This window comes from Saxophila tyrrhenica, assembly GCF_035928015.1.
Source record: "Saxophila tyrrhenica strain CCFEE 5935 chromosome Unknown scaffold_21, whole genome shotgun sequence".
NCBI lineage: Eukaryota > Fungi > Ascomycota > Dothideomycetes > Mycosphaerellales > Extremaceae > Saxophila > Saxophila tyrrhenica.
This window is the reverse complement of record NW_027041753.1, coordinates 234767-258298: the sequence shown is the minus strand read 5'-3', so window position 1 is coordinate 258298 and position 23532 is coordinate 234767. Positions and strand designations below refer to the sequence as shown.

The window sequence follows — 23532 nt, the reverse complement described above, 5'->3', positions numbered from 1 at the left end:
CAGCAAGCAAGGCCAGCAAGGCCAGCAAGAGAAGATGTATAAGCCAGGCCAACCCCCTCAACGGAACAGCTGACGACGCCTGCCTCGCGCGCCTGACTTCTTAAGATTGCGCGATATCGCCGTCAAGAGGCTGGGATGTGGGCTGGCCTGGTGAAACCCTGCGTGCCCCACCACCACGAGGCAGGGATATTATTTAGCTCGCAAAACAAGCCTCGCAGTTAAGCTTGGCTTTGACGTTTTGCTTGATTCGGCCTCACGCGCTGACGACGCGCTCGGACGGGCTGCCGGCGTGGCGGGATGCCGAACGGAAGAGCGGATAGGACATGATGGAGGATATGCTGGTAAGTTATCAAGATAAATACTACCGCTTGCTACATGACGATGCCTACAGCATTGCTACATGGCAGTGGTAGTATGTACAACTACATCAAAGTCGACCTCCCCCCCACCTCACTACTCCCCTGCCCATCCGACATCTCCCCACTCCTACCAGTAACAAACTCCCTATAGATCCTCTCCATCCTCCTCCGATCCTGCGCACTGATCGATGCCCTCGTGCTCTCCAACCCCTTCTGCAGATGCCGCCACATAATCACCGGCTCCTGGCTGGCAGCTGGCTCCGCTACGCCGTTCGTCTGCGGCTGTCCACCAGCAGAAGAATTCGGGCGGTGCTGCTGATTTGCTTCCTTCCGCTCTTGCTTCGCTTTCCTTCTCGCGACCTGCATCGCATTGATCTTCGCCGCCAACTGCGTCCTTTCTGCGGCCAATGTGGCAGCGCTCTGCGGCGCCGCTGCATCCTTCTCCTCCCCTCCAAGCCGGAAGTAGCTGAAATCCTGCTGCTTCCCTCCCTTGCCGGCCCCACTCCCCTTCTTCTTCCCAAAGTCCTGGGCAGCATTGTCTCCCGGCCCCAGCAAATCGTGAATAGCCTCCAAATGCGCATTATACACCACCGCCTGTAGATCCGCCCCGGAATACCCCTCCGTCTGCCCCGCCACCGCCTTCAAACTCCTCCCATGCTCTGCGTCCACAATCTCGGGGTCGACTTTCAACCGCTTGCTCACCGCGCGTAAGATGTCCAGTCGGTCGTCTTCGTCAGGCATATCGCAGATCAGACTCTTGTCCAACCGCCCGGGCCGCAACAACGCGGGGTCGATGAGGTCTGGACGTGAGGTAGCTGCGAGCACGTACACCCCGCTCAGCCCCTCCGCGCCGTCCATCATTGTTAAGAGCATATTCACAACGCGATCTGTGACACCGGTGGAATCGTGCCCGCGCTTGGGGGCAATCGAGTCGAACTCGTCGAAGAACAACACGCAAGGCTTCGCTGCTTCGGCTCGCTCGAACAAATCCCGCACGCTCTTCTCCGAAGCGCCAATGTACTTATTCAGGATCTCGGGACCTTTGACGGAGATGAAGTTGAGGCCGCATTCGCCCGCGACGGCGGAGGCGAGCATAGTCTTCCCGCAGCCGGGGTAGCCGTACAACAACAAGCCTGATCGTAAGCGAAGGGGACATTTCGCGAACAGGGGTGCGTAGGTGGTAGGGTACTGCAGGGTCTCGAGCAGAGTCTTGCGTGTTTCGCGCAGGCCGCCGATGGAGGCAAAAGTAGTAGTGGAGGAGTGCAGCGTCACGCCGCGCAGGGAGGCCGGGGTGAAGCCTTTAAGGGCTGCGGCGAAGTCGGGCTCGGTTAGGGCGACGTCGTCGGAGAGGGAGGTGTCGGAGACTGCGCGGATGAGGGCTTCGCTCCGTGCTCGGGAGACTAGAAGGGCGAGATCACCGGGCATGTATCCGTCTGTCTGGCCGGCAATGTCGAGGAGGTCCAGTTGGGGATCTGCCTCGTCGTGTAGGCCGTCGATAGACTCTTCTTGGCCATCGTCTGAACCTTCCATCCACTCTCGCACAGCATTGTGATTTCTTGCGACTCCTCCGCCATTATCTTTCTGAGCCGCTTCTGTCGCTTGCTGGGTAAGCATCTCAAGCACTTTCCGCCTCCCTTCCTTATCCGGCGCCTTGAGCGCTAGGATATCTCTCACCACATGCCCACCAACAAGCACATTATGCAGCGCCTCCTTGCTCTGTGCGGTCGCCAGTAGCACGACTGCCGAATCTCTCGTGCAATACTGCCGCACAATCGAGCACAACAGCTCGCTTACCTGCCTGCTTCGACCATTTGCATCGACCTGCAACTCCTGCTCAACCGGGCACAATTTATCCAGGTCATCAAGTATTACAAGCGATCGCCCGCCCATCCTCGCCGCCCAAGCTGCGGAGCCAAAGACTCGCTGCAGCGCCTCTTTGATCGTCTTGACTCTCGTCTCGTCCGTAACCAACGTCCGACAAGGGTAGTAGACCGCATGGAACAAGTACTCGTCCCGAAGTTGGTATGCAAGCAACTGCACCAGCGACGTCTTCCCGGCGCCGAGACCGCCAGTCAGAAGTACAGATGAGGAGTGCAGCAGACTCGACCGCACCTGCTGCATCAGAGTATCCACTCCCACCATCGAGGGTGCGTCATCCGGTAAAGGCTCTCCAGGCGCTTGTGGCAATTTCACAGGCGCCGTCTCCGGCTGCATTGCAATTTCTAGCTTCCGCTCCGCACCTAGCAGCCAATTTGTCCTCGACTTCGACGGGTCACCAGGAGGCGCAGGATCGAGGTCCAAGAGGCCGCCGGGCCAGGAGTCTTGTTTGGGAAGCAGCATGCCGTCCGTCAAAGGTCCTTCGAGTAGAGTCTTGCCGAATAGTGCTTTCACACGTGCAGCAGCTTCTTCCTTCTCAGCCTTCGACTCACCGCCGAACTTGAAACCAGCCTGCTTTGCCTGCGAGCCAGCAAAAGGCGTGACGCGCAAACGCTTGACGATCGCATCCTTGCTCGCCTGCTGTGACGGCTCCTTCAACGCCGAAGCAGTTTTTGGCAGCGGTGACGGGGCAGGATCGATGCGTACGATACCGCCAACCAGCCCGTCAGAGCCCAGTACCGCGCAAAGCATACTGGACAAAGCAACGTGTCGAGCATCTGGAGCATCATCCCACAAGCAAAGCTTCGCCACAACCTTCTGAGCAGGCATTTGCTCCGGCTGCGGCGAGCTCTGCGGATCAGTCTGCTCCTGGAGTCCAGCTGGCTTAATAACCGTGACGCCCACCCAAGTTACCCCTCGCAAGGTTTTGCTCAGCAAGTGCTCACGATCCAACCACACTTTCAGCCCTTCATCTTTCATCTCCTCACCACCATCTTCAAACCACTCATTTTCAAGCCCACGCGTGACACCTCTGAGAAAAAGCGGCGGTCGTGCTTTCTCAGCATCAGCCCTCCCCTTGGCCTCAGACGTACTCCTACCCCCAGCACTCCTGCGACTCGTACTCGTCACACTCCTATTGTCCCTCGCGCTCCCAGGTCGTACCGCCTGCCGTGTCTTCGGCGCCACGATAACCTCCGCATCCGGCGAGATCTTCACGAAAGGCTGCGTGTTAGGTACAGCAGGCGTCAACGAAGTGACGAGAATATTCGCCGTAGCTGTCGGCGTCAGGTGTAGCGTAAGCGGATGCGGTTGACCGGCAGCTGGGTTCGGTAGAGCGCGGACTTGGGAGAGGAAGTTCATTTCGAGGAAACGGGCGTGGAGTTCGATGACTAGCAACGGATCAGCATACGTATTCCTCCCTGGGGATGATGATGTGGGACTCACTCTCCCAGTCCGTAGCAGTCATCGGTTCAATATTGACCGTATGCGCCTGCGGCGGATCAAAATGCAACGTCACGCCCACCTACTGTGCCACGACACATTAGCCATATGCTCCCTCACATTCTCCCCGACTCCTCTTCCAGCTTCCCTCCTCTCCCCCTCCAGAACAGCGAAGTAGAAGTATAACCCACCTTCATCCCCTCCCCCAACCCCACCAACCGCGCAAACGTCCCATCCACCTCCACAACCGGCACCTCCCTCTCCCCCGCCCCACCTCTCCCACCTTGGCCCTCTCTTTCCCTCCCCACCAAACCCTCCTTCCCCACGAAAGGCGTCTGGCGAGACTTCGACTGCATACCGGTCCATCCCAGAAACACCGACTTCTGCGTTCCCCCACTTGCATCTTTGCGCTGCTGCTGCTGCTGTCCTTGCTGCTGTCCCTGTCCCGGTACGCGGTACGACAACTCAACAATCACATTCTGCGCAAGCGTATTCGAATTAAGCAACACCGCTACCAGCGAGGAAGGCAAGTTGAGCAGGCAGTTCTTCAGCGTGGGGAGGAGGGAGAGTTCGGCTTGGGCGGTTGCGGTTTTGCGGGAGGAGGACATTGTGAGTTATTGCAACAATACTGAGAGACGGTGTGGGGGATGGTAGGGAAGACGCGACTAGGCGCGTGTGTTAAGGAAGAGGGAATCGGAGCTGGGTTGGTTTGAGCTGTGGGATGAAGTAAGTCGGCTACTGGGGAAACATGCCGAGGTTCGTATTTCGGAAGCTCACGAGAGCTTCTGGAAGTGACATGGTTATTGATGGTAGAGCCAAGCTGTACACTCCTAAGCCCATCCTATCCGTCTATGTGTCCTGTAACCTTCCCCCCCATGCCAGAAAACCACGCACGCACCAAGGGGTATGTCGTCAAACAAATGCAAGCCATATCGTCAACCCTTCAAAACCCCTCCCATCTGTCCAGTGTACTGATCCACATCTACACCTTCACCCCACAGTCCTCCTATTCCTTCAAAACACCGTCCCATCCCAACCCGTACAGCCGGACCAAAGCTACAACTCCATCTCGCAATCCTCCCCACCCCCACCCGCACCCCTCCCCACCATCCCCAGCTTCTCCCGCGCCAACATCTCATTCCTCCGCTCCCAATCGGCATGATTGCGAATCTGCTCGAACATCCCATACTGCTCCTCCATCCCCTGCCCTTGCTGTTGCTCCACCGCGTGCGCATAGCTCGGCGCCGTCCACAAACCTGCAGCAGCCGCGTACACGGGGTCTACGGACTGGTAGCCGGAGACGATGTACGGTTCTGCCGTAGACTGCGAGCGGGAGTGGATGTTGGCGGCCCGCATGCGGGCAGCGGGTGGCCAGGGGGTGTCGCTGGCGTCGCGGATGGGGCTGATGGGTTCGGGGATGTGGGTGTCTAGCATGTGCTCTTCTTGTGGTGGCGGCAGCCGGCCGTTCATCACTTGTTGGTGCTGTTGATACTGCTGCTCTTCAAAGCGCACCCGAGCTAGCGCCTCCTCCCTCTGCACATTCGTGGGCGCCCATCTGCCTGTAGTCAAGTGCTCCTCTAGCGGATAGCTGGGCGGTGCTATCCGCCAGAGTTCGAGAAGGCGCAGTCTCTGCTCGTAGTCAGCGTTCTGGAAGAGGTGGACTTGATTGGGAAGGAGGGCGTTGGGGTCGATCGAGTGCTGGCGGAGAGTATCGGCCATTGCTTCGGGCATGAGGACTTCGAGGTAGGGAGGAGGTGGGGAGCGGGAGGGCTCAGATGTTGTATCTGGCCGGATGTGGGCAGCACCGGGGTAGTAGTGAGCAGAGACAAAGTGAATGGGCTCGTGGTCTGCAGCGGCCTGCTTTTCGGGCTGATCGGGTGGAGTCGATTCGGTGACCGGGGGCGCTACTTGCTGTGCTTGGGCTTGTTGATTTTGTTGTTGCTGTTGGAAGGCCTGCTGTTGCTGGGAGACCTGCATCTGCTGAGCAAACAGCTGCGCGAGCTCGTCATGCTGGCCTTGGTTCATCTCGGCGGTACTGGACCCAGCGAGGTCGGCCCCCGGAGCGCTGATGCCGCACTGTATGGTGCGAACGTTAGTGGGATAGGAAAAGGGTGCGGCCACTTGAGGCCGAGCTTACGTGGTTACAGACGTGGTCCTGAGACCAAACAGTGGGGGTGTAGTCGACAGTGGTGTTGTAGTGGCAGGTGTCACAGTAGTGGACCAGCAGTGGCCAGCCGTACATCAGAGCTCGTGTCTTATCCGTCAGTATCTTTTAGAAGGAAGGAAAGTCCAGATGTCCTGTGTTCCAAGCCAGGAGTGGAAGTTAAGGGACAGATGTCCGAACAAAGGGGAGCAATAGCCGGCCAGGCAGCCGATCGCTGCTTCTGAACTGTCTGCGTCTTCCCAGATGTGTCTCTTCTCGATACAACTTCTTGTAGCTTCTCGACAAGTGACCTCTGGGAAGGCGAAGAGCAAGTTGCAGGAACAAGGGCGGCTTGAATCTTGACCGTGTTCCCCTCTCAGTCTGTTCGAAGCTCCAGCCTATCACAGACAAAAGCAAAGGGAATTCAGGAGCTGCCAAAAGCTATACAAGGCAGCAAAGGGGAGTCGTGTTTTAGATGTTGAAATGATGAGGAAGGAGGGGCGGTATGAAATATGATCGGGTAGTGGGTGACAGCTACATCGAGGCTAAAGTCAAATCTAGCGGAGGTCGAATTTTGTGATTGGCTGGCAGGTTTGTATTTGCGACAGAGAGCTCTTCAGAGCACGACCACCCCCATATGACGAGGTCAAATGTGAGTTTCAGATGACAGGATCGTGATATCGCTGAAGTCACCAGGTCCCCGAGCAAGAGGTCAGATCAGAGCTCAAAGTTGACCATCGGATCTTGCCGTGCACCAGCCACAAGTCGACGCCTCACGTTAGAATCGCGGAAGGCCGACGCGACGCTGGAGCTGCCTTCGAAGCTTGAGATCGAAGAAACACTCAGAAACACATCAACGACAACATCCTCTCTACGATCAACACCCCTCAAAGCCCCTCACGTCCCTGGTCGCCTTTTTTTGAACACTACTCCGCCGCTCTCGCCACCAATCCATCTCCTGGCTAGCGACCATGGTCAGTCGTCTTCTCCACATGCATCAAAGGTCAAACAGCTAACTCATCTCCCCAGACGTCAATAGGCACAGGCTACGATCTCTCCAACTCCGTCTTCTCCCCCGATGGCCGCAACTTCCAAGTCGAATACGCAGTGAAAGCGGTGGAGAACGGTGGCACAGCAATCGGCATCCGATGCAAGGACGGCGTGGTGCTGGCGCTCGAGAAGCTGGTGACGAGCAAGCTGCTGAAGAAGGATGCGAATAAGCGCATAGCGACTGTGGATCGGAATACTGGTGTGGTAAGATCAGACCTCTCACCGGGCATGACTTCGAAGTTGCAGTATTGATCGGTATGATTGCAGGTCCACTCCGGCCTCCTACCCGACGGGCGCCACTTCATCTCCCGCGCGCGCGACGAGGCCTCCAGCTGGCGCAGCACCTACAAAGCCCCCATCCCGGGCTCCTCGCTCGCCAACCGCATGGGCGCCTACGTGCAGGCCTACACCCTCTACAACTCCGTCCGCCCCTTTGGCATCACGGCCATCATCGGCGGATACGACGCGGAGACCGAGTTGAGCGTCGATGGCGCTGTGGGGAATGGACCGAAAGTCGGCGCTGGGGGGAAGACGCAGTGGGTTAAGGAAGGAGGACCTTTCCTGTACATGGTCGAGCCGTCGGGACTGTACTGGGGGTACTATGGCGCGGCGACGGGCAAGGGACGGCAGGCGGCGAAGGCGGAGCTGGAGAAGTTAAAGCTCGATCCGACGGATGGGGAGTGCATCAGTTTGGAGGAGGGGGTGAAGGAGGCGGCGCGGATCATTTACGTGGCGCACGAGGATAGCAAGGACAAGGAGTTTGAGCTCGAGATGACGTGGGTGAGTGCGGTGAGTGGGCCGACGAAGGGGAAGCATGAGGAGGTGCCGAAGGCGTTGAGGGAGGAGGCGGAGAGGTTGGCGAAGAAGGCGCTGGAGGGGGAGGATGAGGATGAGGAGGAGAAGATGGAGGAGTAGGGCGTGAGGTGGTGGAGTAGTGTAATATTTGCTTCAGGGTGCTCTGCATAGCATGGCGTGTGATGCGGCTCGGGACTAGATTTGCTGTTGAGGCAATCAATACACTAACAAATTGTCTCGCCAAATGTCCTCCTACTTCCCAATGTCAAGCATTATAAGACAGTGCTCTTCAGTATACTCTCTCAAAAGTGAATGACGGGAATAAGCACGTGAATATGGGCATGTGAAAGTGGCGTGTTTGGAGATCAGGCATTCGGCAATGACGTTGCTGCAATTCTTCAAAGCTCCAAACACTTCCACAACACTTCGTTCACGCTTCTACAAGCCTACGCGGCACTTCGAGTGACACGACAGAATCCGCTAATTGACGTCGACGCGCAAACGAAGCACGACAATTAACTCGCAGACCTGGCACTCACGCTTCCCACGTTCAAGGCCGAACTTCACCTCGAGCCACGAGAACACATTTGGACAGCTTCGACAGCTGCTTATCTTGAGACACCAACTCACCTGAAGCACTTCTCACCGCGTCGCCTCAACGATTCACCTAGACGGCCACAACACCACCACACTCGCTCACCTCACACCCCACTCCGGCAGCGGCCACCGCCACAAAGATGGAGGACGAGAGCATCTCCACCTTCTGCGCCATCACCGCCACTGAGCCGGCGAAAGCACAACAATACCTTCAACTCACCGACGGCAACGTAGAGCAAGCGGTCGAGCTCTTCTTCAGCAACCCAGACCTCGGCGCTGCTGCTGCGGCACCCGCACCCACACAGTCAAGCAGAGATGACCCGATTACGATAGACGATGATGATGATATGGCGGATGCGGATGTGCAGCAGACGGGAAGTGGGCCGGCGGCAGGGTCGACATTCGAGGACGACGAGGCTATGGCGCGGCGACTGCAGGAGGAGATGTATGGAGGTGCTGGACGTGGTGCAGCCGGTGGAAGGGCTGAAGATGTGGACGAGGACGGCGTGAGAGCACCGATGGGGCGCACAACAGAGACACTCGTCGGCCCAGACAGCGACTGGCGCGATGATCCTGGTCAGATGAATGCGGCGGTGGCGGAGCAGCTACTCGCCCGCAACAGGCCACGCAACAGAGGAGCGCCAGGCATCTTCAACCAGCGCGAGACTCCTTCGATCTGGGCGGAGGATGACCCGCAAGACCCGAACGCGCATCAACGTGCCCTCTCTCGCGCGACAGGTGGTGCATCTGAGCAGACATCAAAGTCCAACCACCTTGCAGAGCTTTTCCGCCCGCCCTTCGACCTCATCGCGAATCACCACAGCTGGCAGAGCGCCCGCGAGGATGGCAAGGACAACGAGAAGTGGATCATCGTGAACATTCAAGACCCCTCCATCTTTGACTGCCAGGTGCTCAACCGCGACATCTGGAAGAACCCCTCGATCCGCGACACGGTGAAAGAGCACTTCATCTTCCTGCAATACAACAAGAACGACCCGCGCGGCTCCGAGTACGTCAACTACTACTTCTCCACCCTAAAAGACAACGAGGACGCCTACCCACACATCGCCATCGTCGACCCCCGAACCGGCGAGCAGGTCAAAACATGGTCCGGCAGCCCCGCGCCCAAAGCGAACGAGTTCCTGATGGACCTGCATGAGTTCCTCGACCGCTACAGCCTCAACATGACGAGCAAGAACCCAGTCCAGGCGAAGCGGAAAGAGAAGAAAAAGGACGTCGCGCAGATGAGCGAGGAGGAGATGCTCGAGATGGCCATGCAGAATAGTCTGAGCAAAGGCGCAGGATCGGGAAGCAACGACGAGGACCCCGACGCTCTTACACGTCCAGGCGGGAAAGGCAAGGCTCGCCAGGTCGATCCTGAAGCTATGGATACGACGGATATGGGCGGGGAATCCACTCTCAACGGCGGGGATGTCGAACAACCATCTACCGGCTCTGCTGTCACCCCTTCGAAGAAAGACGACGACAGCCCCTTCTCCCTCATCTCCTCCACCTCCCCCCACGAAGAACCCACCTCCACCTCCCCCGCCGAGACGACGCGCATCCAATTCCGCTACTCCGGCGGCCGTGTCGTGCGTCGCTTCTCGCTCTCCGATCCAGTGCGCAGGCTGTACGAATGGCTCAAGGCTTCGCCGCTCGAAGGTCAGGAGGGCAAGACGTTTGAGTTGATCAGTATGGGGAAGAACCTCATTGAAATGTTGGACGCGACGGTGGCGGAGGCGGGGCTGAAGCAGGGGACTGTTATGGTTGAGACGGTTGGGGAGGATGAGTAGGCTGCTTTGAATGGGGATGGTTGGGTGGTGTGCAAGGAGGGAGGGGTTGCGGAGTGGGATCGGTATTCTAGCATTGTGCAGCGCTTTGGGACGGCGTTTGCTGGATCGGAATGGAGGATAGATATGGCATGCGGCTATCAAGTCTGCTGCTCTTGCAGGAAGTGCAGCTGCATCATGATGGAGGGGATGTTGCTAGATCACGAAGTGATGGATACTTACTACAACTCATCCACACTACTTTATCTCGGCCATCTCCAACGTCCTGTAGAGGAGTGATGGATTGCATCGGTGGCAGACATCGTCGCCGCCACAGATCGAATCGATCGAAACACAAGAGGAGATCCAGACGCATCCAAATCGCGGCCCACTCGAGTCTAGATTTCTGTTCCACCTCAAAATTCCATACTTCGTACATACATCTCCACGTGGCGCTGAACAACTCCGTCGCCTTGCGCCTCTCTCGAAACGAGCAAACCAAACGGACCATCCTCCGTTCGTCATGAGACCGTACTCGACCATTCCTACACCACTACTATCTCACCAACGCCAACGATTAGCGTGGTGCCTCGGAAGCGCCGTGGGCTAGTGGTCCTCCCAGACCTACTGGCAGAGAAAGAAAAACAACCATGCACTACATCCGCTTCCTCTCGATCCCCCGGATCCAAGTCGATCGCGGAACCGTCCTGCTCAAAGCTGTATTGACCATCACGACGGATCTGGGAGAAACGTTCTACCCCGAGGATTTGGAGCTGGTCGCTACGATCCGGGACCCAGAGCACGATGGTGACATCTACCTCCGCCGACGCATCCCCTGGAAAGGCTCCACCGGCGCCAGAAGCGTGCCGGTGAAGTTCGACATGTCGCATCAAGACGTCGAATGGCCGGCCTGCATGCACGTCTCCGTCGCCAACACCAAGACTTCCCTCTCCAAGCCCACCGGTTTCTTGCCACCGATAGTGGACGTCTGGTCGTCCACCTTGAATCCGACAAAAGGCCACATGACAGCCTCCCACCGCGTGCAACGTCGCTTCACGTCCTCAGCAGAGCGGGACCTGGTGCTTGAGGAGGACGCGGGGGATAGTATTGCCCGGCATTTGTGGGATGGGAGTCAGGTGCTTGCGCAGCATTTTGATCAGATCATCTCGCTGCAGACGCCTTCTCCTTTACCGCTTTTGGAATACGTGCTTGTCAGCGCAACCTACCGACGACTGCACGTGCTAGAACTAGGCTGCGGCTGCGGAACCGTCGGTCTCTCCCTCGCGCAAGCAGTCCCGGATACCGACGTAGTCCTCACAGACCTCCCCGACGTGCGGGAGTTGGTCGAGTCCAACATCTCCCGCCTCAACCCCGCCATGGCCTCTCGCGCAACGTTCCAGGCCCTGGATTGGGAAACCCTCCTGCCCCCGACCATCACGAACCGCACGAACGATCTTATCATAGTGTCGGAATGCACATACAACACCGATACCCTGCTTCACTTAACCAACACCCTAGCAGCCCTGGTGACGCGTTCCCCCAAAGCGATTATAGTGGTGGCGACGAAGACGAGACATGAGAGTGAGGCGCAGTTCTTCGCCCTCATGGCCCAAGCGGGCCTGATTGAGGACGGGAGGACGAGGGTGAGGTTGCCGGGATTGGTGGGGACGGGGTATGGGGACGGAGCGACAGATGTGGGACTGCATGTTTTTCACGGGAAGAGTCATCGGGTTAGTTTGAGTCCGCGGGGGAGCGAGGAGGGTGTCATGCAGGTGAGGCCTGGGAGCGCGAGGAGTGGGAGGCGGAAGAGGGGGGAGGGGAGGAGCGAGAGTGAATGAACGCTTGAAGGAGTGGTGGTGGGGGTGGGGGTGTACGATTGACGACAAACTCTGGGAATAGATGGGCGTCAGGGCAACAGGATGGCGGACAGTGTGTACGAGTGAACGAGCATTGAAGCAAAGGGAACGAATGATGTTGCAAGATCATCGGGTTGAGTGTCATGTAGCAAGACCATCGGATTGAAACGAATCATCCAGCAAGACCATCGAATCGAGCACATCCTAAGCACTCAGATCAAAGTAACCCCTAAACCGCGCTCCATCCTCAATCCCACACTCGAACACGACCTGGTAACACGCCATCAGCAAACGCGGGAAGCGCTGACACCAATACCCCAGATACCCGCCCGCCAACGGCCCAACCCTCCGCTTCACCTCCTCGGGCATATCCTCGTAATGGTTCTTCTTATTCCGCAACGCGCGCAGCAGATCCAACAACCGGTTCCCGGAGTACTTCCGCTGCTTCCCGAGCGTGTCGACGAAATGCCTGTCCAACTTGGCCAAGAAATCCGCTCGGGGGCCGATAACCTCTTCCGCTCGCCTCTCGAGCAGTGAAAGTGGCCAGGAATCGCCGGCGTAGCCGTCGTCGGGGACGCCGCGGGGTTCGCGCTCGAAGTGGTCGCTCATGTCGCAGAGGAAGGCGAGGCGTTTCTCGGCGCTCCAGAAGAAAGGGTGTTGCAGGACGTCGCGCGCCGTGGGGCGGTGTTCGGGGGCGTGCTCGAGCATGTGCGTGATGAGTTGCATGGGCTCATAGGCGTCGGACCAGCGGGCGAGGACGGAGAGGTTCTTGCGGTCGCGCTTGATGTTGAGTTCGCGGAGTTGTTGCCTGTAGCAAAGAGAATTAGCAGCGTGGGTGAGTGGGGTGAAGACGATGGGGCGCTGGGAGGAGAGGGGTCTTACCAGCCATTCTCGTCCTCAAACGGGTGGTTACCACCAGTCAGCACCCAGAAAAACAGACAACCCAGGGAGAAAATGTCAGCTGCCCTCTTAACCCCAGAAACAGAGCCATTGGGCCCATCGCTGACATTCGACCCTCCATTATGTGAGTTCTGCTTCGAACCACTATCGACTGGATGAGAGATAAGCTCCGGCGCCTTCCATCCAGACGTCCCCGCGTTCCCAGTAGGGTCGACGAGGGTGGATACATTCTCTGGGAGATTCTTCCCCAACCCGAAGTCGGAGATGACCAATCGAATCGGCTGGCTCTGCTGTTGCTGCTTCTTCGGGAACGCGACGAGGATGTTCTGGGGCTTGATGTCGCGGTGGATGATCCTCAGGTCGTGCAGGTAGTACAGCCCTGCTGCGAGTTGTCTGAGAGCTTTCGGGACGTCCTGCTGAATGGCGTGCTTCAGCCCACTAAGCTGCACCTGCCGCTCCTCCGTCCTCGCCTTCTCGCTCTCCCAGACTTCGTACAAGCTCGCTTGACAAAGCTCAACGGCAATATACAGGAAGTGCTCATCCTTCTGCTGACAGAAATATCGCACAACATTCTGGTGGTCATCGCTCTGCTGCAGAAACGAAACTTCCTGAGAAGCGAGGTCGTAGAACTGCGATAGCATGCGTTTGACGGCGACCTTGCGACCCTCAAAGGAGCCTTCGAAGACCGTTGTGCCGCAGCTGCCTTGCCCGATGACTTTGTCCGTGTGGATGACGAGACTGTTGATTTGCAGTGGACCGGAGACCTGAGGGCTTTCGGACGCGGCGACGGAGATGATCTCGACGGGCTGAGGTGTAGGAGAGCCTTTCTTCTTAGCAAAGGTCTCGGCCGCCTGCTGTTCCTTTTCCTTGGCTTTCTTGCCACCTCGCTTACCCCTGGTTGCCTTCTTCTTCTGCTTCTGTTGTTCGCCCGCTTGGTCAGGTGAGCCGTTCTCCAGACCGTCTTCAAGCTCCGGCTTCTCGTCGATCTCGTCAAGTTTTCCTGCATCAGATGACTTTGCTGGCCTCGTGTCCGGACCCGGGACATGAGGGAATATGGTCTCTTCTGCCGGCTCCGCTTCACGGACTTTCGGTTGCTGATCCACTTCTTCGGCCTTCTTCGGACGAGGCAACGCGCCAGACTGCAGGAACTCGTCGAACGCTTGCATGTTCCCGAGACGCTTTCGCGGCTTGACAAACTGCTGATATAGGAGCCCGATCATAGCGACAAGGCCAAGCACAAGAATAACACTCGCCAACGAGGGCCATGGCAGGCCGCTCGATCCAGAATCGATGGTTTTCAGGGCTGAATGGTCAGTTGCGCTGTCCGGGGGCTCTACAGTCGGGTGCTGCTCGGGCGCTTCAATCAAGGGCGTATCATGGTGGCCATGCATAGGAGTCAGCTGATGGACGCCAGCGAACTTCTCTCGCTCCTTCTTGGACATTGGCCAGGCCAAAGAAGGTTCAGTGTAGGAAAGGTCGACGTAATATCGAGTTGTTGCTGCTCCTTCGGTGACCATCGGATAGTTCCTCTCCGAGAAGGCGTACCAGCTGCCGTCTCCAGTGCAGTTGACGAACACGTTGTCGGCTAGGCCCTCCTCCAAGGCCTTAAGTTCGTCAGGTGACGGCGCCACCGGCTGCGGCAGCACGACAAGCGCTACGTCGCTCGAGAAGTCGTCGTACGGCCGGACAATGTCATAAACTCGCGCCACTGGAGACTGCAGCTTGTGACGATAGATGGGCTGTTGAACAGCTCCCGTGCTGTGTGATTCTTCGGATCCCATCTCGAGACCAAACACCCAGCCGTCGTGCTTCGTATACACGTATGTGCTATCCATGCTCTGGCGATATTTGCTGGTCAAGTCCAGATCGCGGTTGTTTGGCACCCATTCAAAGTACTTGATGGTGCTTATAGGCTCAGCGGTGTAGAGATCCTGTATGGCAATGGTGTATTCGGTCCTGCCGAGCGTGAATGTTCCATTGGGCTTGCACTCGCCATCATCCGGCGATTGGAGTGGGCTAACCCGTCTGCAGCTTCGGTCGTCGTTGATCATAGCTCCCACAGAGCTAAACGACTTGATGATATTGCCGGTCGCCGCGTCGATGGTGTACAAGGTGGTCCGCTTCTCCGCGTTGTACGAAACAGCAGGGTATCCTTCTGAGCTGTACGGTGCCAGCTCGAAGAGTTCTTTGACCGTAAACCCCAGTTTCTGCATTCCAGCACCAGATCCAGGAGCGTAGACGTATACAGCTCCGTGCTGACTAGGCTCCACGATCCATAGAGGGTCACCCCCCAGCTCGGGAGACCCATCGCCTGTACTTCTGTTGTTTCTATGGTAGATGGTCTCCACCATGGACCGGTCTGTTTCTAGCTGCCACTTCGCAGCTCCGCTCTGTCGGTCACGTGCGTGGATCTTCCCATCAACAGTCGCCAGGAGTATGAGGTCCTCGACTTGCCAATCCTGCAGAGACCGCGCCTGTTGTCGCGAGATGCCGCCAGTCGCTGACGGCTTGTATGCAGGTGGTGGTGCTCGAACGGCGTTCTCCGCCGGAGACACAGTCGCAAGGGCGCGCTGGTTGTGAGAAGCATTTGTGCGCGTGTTTTTGTTTTCGGAAAGGGCTTCCCGCGCCTTTCGGTGACCGCTTAGTGAGGTGGCCAACGAGTCGGCGGCGGTGGGCCTGTAGCGCTTCTCCGAGGCGGCGGCGTCTTTGGAGAGGCGGTTGGGTAGGTCGTGGCCATGGTAGGCATTGTGGTCTGAGAGAGGCTGCTGCTGCAGAGCGCCAGTCCAGGGGACGATTAGGCTCCAAATGAGGAGATCTCTGAGCGACATTTCGCCATAGAATGCTTCATGAGATGTTGTTTCGAGGGAGGAGGGGGTGTGGAGGTGGGTGGTGGGCGTGAGAATAAGCGCGAATCCCTTGCACTGCCAGACCCTGAGAAGGAGTGAGGTGGACGGAAGCTCGTGGCACCGGCGGGATTTCGAAACCAACAACAACACCCGTTTCCGCCCCGCTATCCCGTCACACCAACCTGTGGCTGCAACGCATCTGATAAGACCTTATTCATGCTCGTGAAGACGGCTTTTTAGAAAGAGTATGGGACTTTTCGGCCTCCATGCGTGGTTCTCAGACGCCGCCCACAAGCACCTGAAGGTCGTCCGCCTCCGTGAGAACTTCCAACCTGGATCGGCGCTTCCAACATCACTCCAGGCAAGGGTGAATTCCTTCAGGAACTACTGGAGTCGGGACGATTCTGAAGAAGCGTGCTCCTCAACGCCGTCTGGCTCGAGATAAGAAAATCTATCGTACGCACCGCAGACTCTCGAGAACAAGAACCCCAAGGCGAGCAGCTAGACAATGGCATGACCACAGTATTCCATTTGTTCGAGAATGCTGAAGAGTTCCACTTGTTTTGACCAGCTGCCCGGTCCCCAGCATCCCTAATATTACCTGTTGCTATCGTTGAGCATCCGAGTCTCGACCTGAGGGTGTTGTTCGTATTCCCAGAAACTTTCACTTTGGACTCCACCTACTAAGGTAAGATAAGTCGCTCTTGATGCTCTTCGATCTATTTCTCCTCCTCAATATCCGGTCGGTCCTTGTGCGGTACATTGCTCCTTCTTGGTTGATCCGGCAAGAAGGGCCCTTTGCAACACCTATCATCTGGTCGATGCAAGTGTCAGGTCAAACACAGCAGCATGGAACCAGTAGGCTTAGGAGAAGGGCAAGAAAATTTCGTAAGAGAAGGACAATATTGTCTCTTCTTTCTCGCAACTCCTGCTACACCCACGCTTCTCGTCACTAGCTACTCGCCTTCCAGAGAACTTCTCCATAAGCTGGACACTGGATGAAAACACGCTGACAATCACATGCAACTGACTGTTGGCATTTGTTTATGTTCGACGGAAGTGTATCTTATCGGGGTCTTGACGACCTCCAGATAGCCGGTTCAAACAGCTGGCAGTACTGCAGCTTGGGCAACTTATGGGCTCGTGGTGAAAGCTGCTTCGTCAGTTGTATGGAGATACTTCGATGTTCTCAGAGTCTCTCGATGCTCGAACGCGCTCTAGATTTTCGCTTGATACGTTTTCAGGAGGGTTGTTCAACTCGAGCACTTCTCCCACTATTTGGACCCTGAGTTTTGATAGACTGTGGCGGTGCACAAGGCTGAGACCCCGGGCTGCGTCAGCTTCCATTCTTGGAACTCTGAAACGCCTTCTCCCAGCAACCAGCACAACAGCCTCGCCTCGTCAGCGCTCAGCATGTCTTCCCACTTTCACGTTCTCACGTTCGTTACATCCTTTCACACAACCTCAAAGACCACACACAGATGGCGCCCACGGCCTCGGAGTTAGGATACCTAGCCCGCCGCGCCGTCGTCACCGCCGGCCCTGTCGTCGCGCGCCACTACCTCGAGCAACGCGACCTCACCGTTCGCGGAGCGCAGGGCGTGACGTTGGGCGTGATTGCGGCATATGTGGTGGGCATAGCGATTCTGTGGAATGTGCCGTATCTGAAGTATATTCTATGGCCGTTTAAGGTACGCTCTCGCGTCCAACAGCCTTATCCAGCGAATGGCACTGACGGACTCAATCAGATGCTAGTGATAGCATTTCACGAGTTCGGGCACGCGAGCACGGCATGCTGCACCGGCGGCCGCGTCGAGTCCATATCACTTGATCCGCACGAAGGCGGCGTCACGCACATGAGAGGAGGCGTGAGCGCCATTACCCTTCCTACTGGCTACCTGGGCTCCTCGCTCATAGGCGCCTTGCTCACGTTCTGCGGCTTCAACACGGTGGCGAGTAAAGTCGCCAGCATTGTCTTGGGAGTCTGCTTCTTACTCGTGCTATGGTGGGGTATGTTCGCTTCCATCCCATCTCACCGACCACGGTTAACTAAGTGAGTCTACAGGCAAGAAAGACTGGCTAACCATCCTCACCATCCTCATCGCCGTCGGCATCATCATCGGCTTCTGGTTCGTCCCCGAAGCCCTACGCTTCTACGTCCTCTTCATCGGCGTCATGTCATCCCTCTACAGCGTCTGGGACATCTGCGACGACCTCGTCTTACGAAAAGTCAACTCTTCCGATGCCAGCCAGTTCGCCAAGCGATATGGGGGCTCGTCGCAGTGCTGGGGCATTATCTGGAGTCTGATCAGCTGTACGATCATGGCGGCGGGCATTGTGGCGGGGATTGCGGCGTTTCCGCAGACGTCGGCGCAGCAGGAGAACGACTCGGATGGGTTTATACCTACCGGGCAGAGGTTTTGAGGTGGTTGGAATTCACAATTGCGCTAATGTATGATGCACGACTTGTTATGAGGCACGTTTGCAGTGACAACACTCAGTTCAGCTCCATTTTTTTCTCACTTCTCGGAAACTTGCAGCGCTGCTTGCCACAATATTGACGAGGCACAGTCATGACGGCAATAAGCATCTCAAAGTGCGTGTTGACAGGGTGCCAAAAATTGGAGCAGGCGGTAAAGCATCCATGAGGCACAGCAGCGCTTCGAAGTCGCAGGCGCTGGCAAAATATCTCATCCTCAGGGCATTACACGCGCACTTGGCTGGATGCACTCCGAAGAATCAAGATCACCTCATCCAGCGGCGGCTGCTGAGACAAGGCGGCGCAATATCTGAGCCCGATAGTCAAGACCTGCTGGCGCCGACAAGATGATTTGTGCAAAGCATCCATGCGCTCGTGGACCGTGAGGCAGCTCATGTGACGTGATACTGCCTCGGAATTCCTTCTACGCGACCTATCGCTCATCGACGGTAGGTCTTCTGGGTTGCTTCTTCCCCCAAAATCACAATGGCGCTTCTCCTGATTGCTGCACTATTCGCATCTGTCATGGCACAAAGCTCAAGCAGCACTTCCAAATTACCTGCTGCTACCACCGTGAACCTCTTCCTAGGACTGGACGACTCGGGAGCACCTAATGGCCTTGTTAGCTCTGTGTTGCATGCGGACCAATGTGTAAGAGGGCTTCCTTCATTACTCAGAGAATGCCCTCTTTGACGATCGATTACTGAACAGGGCACAACAAACGCACTTATTGCACCAAAGGCTCATTCAGCGATACAGGGATAGTGTCCGGTCTCTGTGACCTGGCTTCCACCGTATGCCGGACGCACTAGCGCACTATAAGACAGCAACCAAAGCTAACGCAGTGTAGGTCACAGCCACCTACGGACCGAGCTCGTACGGCCTCTCCATGGTCGGTACGCCCTCGATATTCGACGGCAGCGACGGAGGCACTGTCATGAGAGTGCAGACTTGTAGTCTCGAGGGCACGACCAAAGCCGTATGCTCCTTCACCACGGCCGTGGAGCTTTCCGGCAAGTCGACAGCCACTTCGACGATCGCCACCTATACTGGCAGCGATGTCGTCTATGGTAAAATTGCGATACGCGGCAGCGTCTCGAAACTCAAGGCTACCGATCTGCCAGCGTGTACCTCGAATCGTTTGGAATGGCGAGCGCTGCGACTGGGATCGGAAGGGTGTACAAGATCATCGTTGCGCCTGGAGCGGCGGCGTTGCTGGCGAGGGCTTTGGTGTAGATGCGCTGCGTATCTGTCTGGCTAACTTCGTCATTACACACATCTCCGTGATTGACTCCCTGCCTACCCTCGTTGCATTCAAAGGGACTCGCACGAGCTGGTCGGTTTCAGGCTGAGACTACCTCCTAAGTGTGTCTTGCCGACGGCAATTGCTTCGCATTATCATCAAATCGATCGAACGGCTCCTGCAACCACCCTCCATCTGCCAGGCCCGAGTATTGCTCTTGCAGAGAGCTCTATCTGTTGATGAGCGTCTGGACCACACGGCAGCACCTACTGCACTTGGTAGGCGAGGCAAAAATTACCCAAGTTGGCAGGCTGGTCCCAAAACTCTCTCCCCACAGCTTGACACACATTCACTTTCTCACAAGCTCCCCGACAATTGGCTGCCATCATTATCATCTGTCCTTGCTGATACACGGTAATCTTCGCATCACCAGGCGCCCAAGAGCTCTATACTGGTCTCAGATTCCGCTTTGGGAACTGGAGTCCGTTAATCTCATAGAACATATCAACACCATCAGCTCGAACAACAATGTGTAGGCACAAGGTACAGTCCGTCCATCTCCATCTCAAAGCCATACCATATCTTACACTACCAAACACTTTGTTTCAACATCAACAACAATGGCTCCCTTCATGAACTACTTCGGCCTTGGAGCCGCCCCAGCATCGCCAGAACCGAAGGAAGACCCAAAGCAGAGCCCCATCCGAGCACTGCCGGCAGCATGGTTTACCTCACAACAAATGTATGAGTTGGAGAGACGAGCGATCTTCTCAAAACGATGGCTGTTCCTCACCCATCGGAACCGACTGCAAGAAGCGGGCGACTACCTCCGCTACACCATTGCCGGGTTCGACATAATCGTTATCCGGGATCGTTCGAACAACATCAACGCATTCCATAACGTTTGTCGACACCGAGCGTACCCTGTGGTCGAGAAGAAATGCGGAAAAGTGAGCATTCTGGCTTGCCGATATCACGGCTGGTCGTACGGCTTGAACGGCAAACTCGCGAAGGCACCGCAGTACCAGGAATTGGATGGCTTCGACAAGTCTCAGAATGGCTTGTTCTCAATTCATGTGCATGTCGATATCAACGGCTTCATTTGGATCAACCTCGACGCGCAAAAGGAGAAACCAGAAGTACCGTGGGAGGCCGACTTCGATACTGTGGACAAGCAGGAGAGGTTTGAAGACTTCAACTTTGACGACTATGTGCTTGACCACACTTATGAGCTCGACGGAGGGTACAACTGGAAGATCGCTTGCGATAACTTCAATGAATGCTACCACTGTCCGACCACCCATCCGGATGTGCCGGCGTTCCTTAACGTCGACTCCGCGGATGTCGAGGTGAAGGATGGCCACATGCAGCACGATCATGCTTCGAACCCTGAGCAACGGAGGCAAGGGTTGAACGTCAACAGCACATACTACTTCCCGAATGTGTCGATGTCGGTTTCGTAAGTGAACTTCTCTAACGCAAAAGTGACCAGATTGCTAACGATCCTCAGGCCACACTTCCTAATGATCCAGAAGTTCCTCCCCGATTCGGCAACCAAATCAACCCTCCACTACGAAGTCTACCGCAACAAGAACTCCTCCGACGAAGAGTTCAAGCTCATCAGCGAGATGTACGCTCGTGTCATGGCGGAGGACAAAATCCTCTGTGACCGCGCACAGAAGAACTTGAACGCCGGTTCGTCACTCACATCCCATATCAAACCACCGCACCATGCTGATCCAATCTTCAGGTGTCTTCGTCAACGGCGAGATGCACCCCAAGTGCGAGAAAGGCCCTCTCTACATGCAAAGCAAGGTCCGCGATGCAGTGACGGACCACTACCGACGAGAGAAGGCCGCCGGTGCTGAGATCTGGCCTGCGAGGCAGAAGTTACCTGGGAATGCCCTTGTCAGCCAGGAAGATATTGATATGTGTAATGGGCTTGACTGCACGGCGCCGCAGCAGGAGGGTTTGGTCTGGTGAAGGAATTGTATAGTAGGTGGTTGCTTCCTCTTGCATTGGTTGGGGACGGATAATGACGACTGGCGTTCTGCTTAGCGTACGGTGTCTGGAGTATGTAAGTAAGAATTGTACATGACTGATGAAACGTGAACTTCGTTGTTGTAGATATTTTTCTTCCAACCTGGACCAGACATTATGGTCAGAGATACGAGGTACCGCAAGCTGTGTGCCTTCGGTTTTCTGCAGACATTGATCCATCGAATTGTGCTCAGATTCCATAACTTTCGCGCAGGATCCCGTGAGCCATATGTGTCCCACAACTGTTGATCGCTTGAGGTATGACTGCTCATAATTGTTGACAAGCACTGAGAATACCCGCTCGTTTGTCGCCAGACAAGTTCTCTTCGTTGGCAAGGAACAGATGCAGGACATTCTCCGGGCAAGCAGATATAGTACTCGGCCAGAGCAGGAGGTGTGGATGCATGCAATCAATGTCTGAGCTTGCGTGGGTTTGAGCCCAGAAGCAAGGGTGGGCTGGCATTGTTCTTCTCGTGTCCTTGTAGGCATAAAGTACAGTACTATGTCAGGTATGCCGCGTATTCAATGGGTTTGAACGAGACCTCGTCCGTCAACCGCCAATCTTGACAACTACTTTCCCAACCTGCTTGCCTTGCCAAATACTCTCAACCGCCTCCTCCGCCTCATCAAACGGAAACGTCGAGTCAATGATATCGTCAAACCGCATCCCCATAGCCGAGATAGCAGCACAAAGATCCTCCTGATCGTGCCTTGAACCAGCATTGATGCCCCTCAGATTCACCCTTCTGTCGATCAACGTCGGCAAAAGTTCAGCCATCTCGGTCGGATCCTGCTTCCCTAGGTATCCAACCTGACTGACAGTTCCACCACGGCGAGTGCATTTCACGCTTTGGACCACTGATCCGGTGCCGCCATTTTCCAGGACAAGATCCACGCCGGCACCGTTCGTGAGGTTGAGGACTTCTTCGTGCCACATGGCGTTCTTGTAGTTGACAGTGAAGAGTGGTGGGTCTGCGAATTTCGTTCGCATACTCTCCAGTTTTGAATCGCTTGAGGAGCTCAAGATGACCCGCATGCCGCTCGCTCGAGCGAGCTTTAGGGCGAACATGCTGACGCCTCCGGTGCCTGTGATCGATCAGTACAACTGGAACATAACTTGAACCGAATTTGCAAGCATGCCTTGTATCAACACCGTACTCCCCATTCCACACCCCTCCAACGCAGACCACGCCGTCACCCCAGCACAAGGAATAATACTAGCCTCAATCCAATCTAGATGCTGAGGCAACTTTGTGACCTTATCTTCATCAAAGACGATATAATCCGCCAGCACCCCATCCTCATCCGCAGCCAGCCACGATCTTCTGGTTTCTCGTCCGGTAATGTTTGCCGTATCGACGATCGGTGCTACACGGTCACCTTGCGAAAATCTTGTGACTCGTTCGCCGACTGAGATAACTCCTCCAGCGGCGTCGTTGCAGAGGATGCCGTTGGGGGTTACTGGCCACGGGTTGCCTCCGTTCGCGATGTTGGCGTCCCGGTAGTTGAGGCTCACGGCGTGGACTTTGATCAAGACCGCATAAGGCGGGAGTGGAGATGGTATTTCTTCGCTAACGAGTTTTACTTTAGGGGTTCCTGGGGTGTAGTCGTCCGTTCGTCGGTACGCTTTTCGGCTTGATGGTTGGGCCATTGGGGCTTGCTCGTTCGTGCTTGTTGTTCAAAGTGGTTCTTTGCGTTGAATAGGATCAATACTTCTTATATGTGACTTGATTCCAACGGCAGTCTGTACGTCGCCTGGCGTCCGAGCTGCATATGCATTTCTAATCGAGCATTGCTCAAGGCAAAAGTTTCCCAGACAATTCCATCCAAGAGAACTCCGTAGGCGGAGCCCCGAAAGAACACCGATATTGCATCAGGCTCTCACCTCCTTGTTTGAATGCTTCGAAGTTAAAGATGTTGCATGCTGTCATCAAGTTGGAGAGGGAGGCAAGTTCGGTACAAGGCGGCGAAGAGTCGGCAGGACTCGGTGTTGAATCGCCTTGCTGGACGTCCTACCTATTGGCCATGAAGCAACGATATCCGTGACCGCAGCGTGAGATCGTAGGAAGAGTATCTGCTTCCTTCATGGCGAGGCGAAGTATCGCAGGAAGGTAAAGTCGTATGTTCTCACGCCAAC

The 23532-nt window shown here is 56.1% G+C and overlaps 10 protein-coding genes across 10 annotated transcripts; 6 read left to right on the top strand and 4 right to left on the bottom strand.

The window, feature by feature from the left end:
• Nucleotides 1-422: 422 nt before the first annotated feature.
• PEX1 (Peroxisome biosynthesis protein pex1) lies at nucleotides 423-4285 on the bottom strand (the record flags this gene model as incomplete). The annotated part of the gene is made up of 3 exons (XM_064807447.1): nucleotides 423-3625; nucleotides 3681-3759; nucleotides 3869-4285. 3 exons carry the CDS (start codon nucleotides 4283-4285, stop codon nucleotides 423-425), a joined length of 3699 nt encoding a protein of 1232 aa, XP_064654461.1.
• Nucleotides 4286-4733: 448 nt separating this feature from the next.
• On the bottom strand, nucleotides 4734-5919 carry LTR77_010223 (uncharacterized protein; the record flags this gene model as incomplete). The annotated part of the gene is made up of 2 exons (XM_064807446.1): nucleotides 4734-5753; nucleotides 5815-5919. 2 exons carry the CDS (start codon nucleotides 5917-5919, stop codon nucleotides 4734-4736), a joined length of 1125 nt encoding a protein of 374 aa, XP_064654460.1.
• Nucleotides 5920-6791: 872 nt separating this feature from the next.
• PRE10 (putative proteasome subunit alpha type-7) lies at nucleotides 6792-7785 on the top strand (the record flags this gene model as incomplete). The annotated part of the gene is made up of 3 exons (XM_064807445.1): nucleotides 6792-6794; nucleotides 6850-7074; nucleotides 7138-7785. 3 exons carry the CDS (start codon nucleotides 6792-6794, stop codon nucleotides 7783-7785), a joined length of 876 nt encoding a protein of 291 aa, XP_064654459.1.
• A 617-nt stretch (nucleotides 7786-8402) lies between these two features.
• On the top strand, nucleotides 8403-10055 carry ubx2 (UBX domain protein Ubx2; the record flags this gene model as incomplete). Its single annotated transcript, XM_064807444.1, has 1 exon — nucleotides 8403-10055. The coding sequence occupies one exon, from the start codon at nucleotides 8403-8405 to the stop codon at nucleotides 10053-10055; it is 1653 nt and encodes a 550-aa protein (XP_064654458.1).
• Nucleotides 10056-10681: 626 nt separating this feature from the next.
• Nucleotides 10682-11869, top strand: LTR77_010220 (uncharacterized protein; the record flags this gene model as incomplete). The annotated part of the gene is made up of 1 exon (XM_064807443.1): nucleotides 10682-11869. The coding sequence occupies one exon, from the start codon at nucleotides 10682-10684 to the stop codon at nucleotides 11867-11869; it is 1188 nt and encodes a 395-aa protein (XP_064654457.1).
• A 222-nt stretch (nucleotides 11870-12091) lies between these two features.
• On the bottom strand, nucleotides 12092-15615 carry IRE1 (bifunctional endoribonuclease/protein kinase ire1; the record flags this gene model as incomplete). Its single annotated transcript, XM_064807442.1, has 2 exons — nucleotides 12092-12695; nucleotides 12770-15615. 2 exons carry the CDS (start codon nucleotides 15613-15615, stop codon nucleotides 12092-12094), a joined length of 3450 nt encoding a protein of 1149 aa, XP_064654456.1.
• A 1499-nt stretch (nucleotides 15616-17114) lies between these two features.
• LTR77_010218 (uncharacterized protein) lies at nucleotides 17115-18057 on the top strand (the record flags this gene model as incomplete). The annotated part of the gene is made up of 2 exons (XM_064807441.1): nucleotides 17115-17643; nucleotides 17699-18057. The coding sequence occupies 2 exons, from the start codon at nucleotides 17115-17117 to the stop codon at nucleotides 18055-18057; spliced, it is 888 nt and encodes a 295-aa protein (XP_064654455.1).
• Nucleotides 18058-18598: 541 nt separating this feature from the next.
• Nucleotides 18599-19348, top strand: LTR77_010217 (uncharacterized protein; the record flags this gene model as incomplete). The annotated part of the gene is made up of 3 exons (XM_064807440.1): nucleotides 18599-18763; nucleotides 18963-19182; nucleotides 19221-19348. 3 exons carry the CDS (start codon nucleotides 18599-18601, stop codon nucleotides 19346-19348), a joined length of 513 nt encoding a protein of 170 aa, XP_064654454.1.
• A 627-nt stretch (nucleotides 19349-19975) lies between these two features.
• Nucleotides 19976-21338, top strand: LTR77_010216 (uncharacterized protein; the record flags this gene model as incomplete). The annotated part of the gene is made up of 3 exons (XM_064807439.1): nucleotides 19976-20814; nucleotides 20866-21050; nucleotides 21106-21338. 3 exons carry the CDS (start codon nucleotides 19976-19978, stop codon nucleotides 21336-21338), a joined length of 1257 nt encoding a protein of 418 aa, XP_064654453.1.
• A 607-nt stretch (nucleotides 21339-21945) lies between these two features.
• On the bottom strand, nucleotides 21946-23046 carry LTR77_010215 (uncharacterized protein; the record flags this gene model as incomplete). The annotated part of the gene is made up of 2 exons (XM_064807438.1): nucleotides 21946-22481; nucleotides 22554-23046. 2 exons carry the CDS (start codon nucleotides 23044-23046, stop codon nucleotides 21946-21948), a joined length of 1029 nt encoding a protein of 342 aa, XP_064654452.1.
• Nucleotides 23047-23532: the final 486 nt, after the last annotated feature.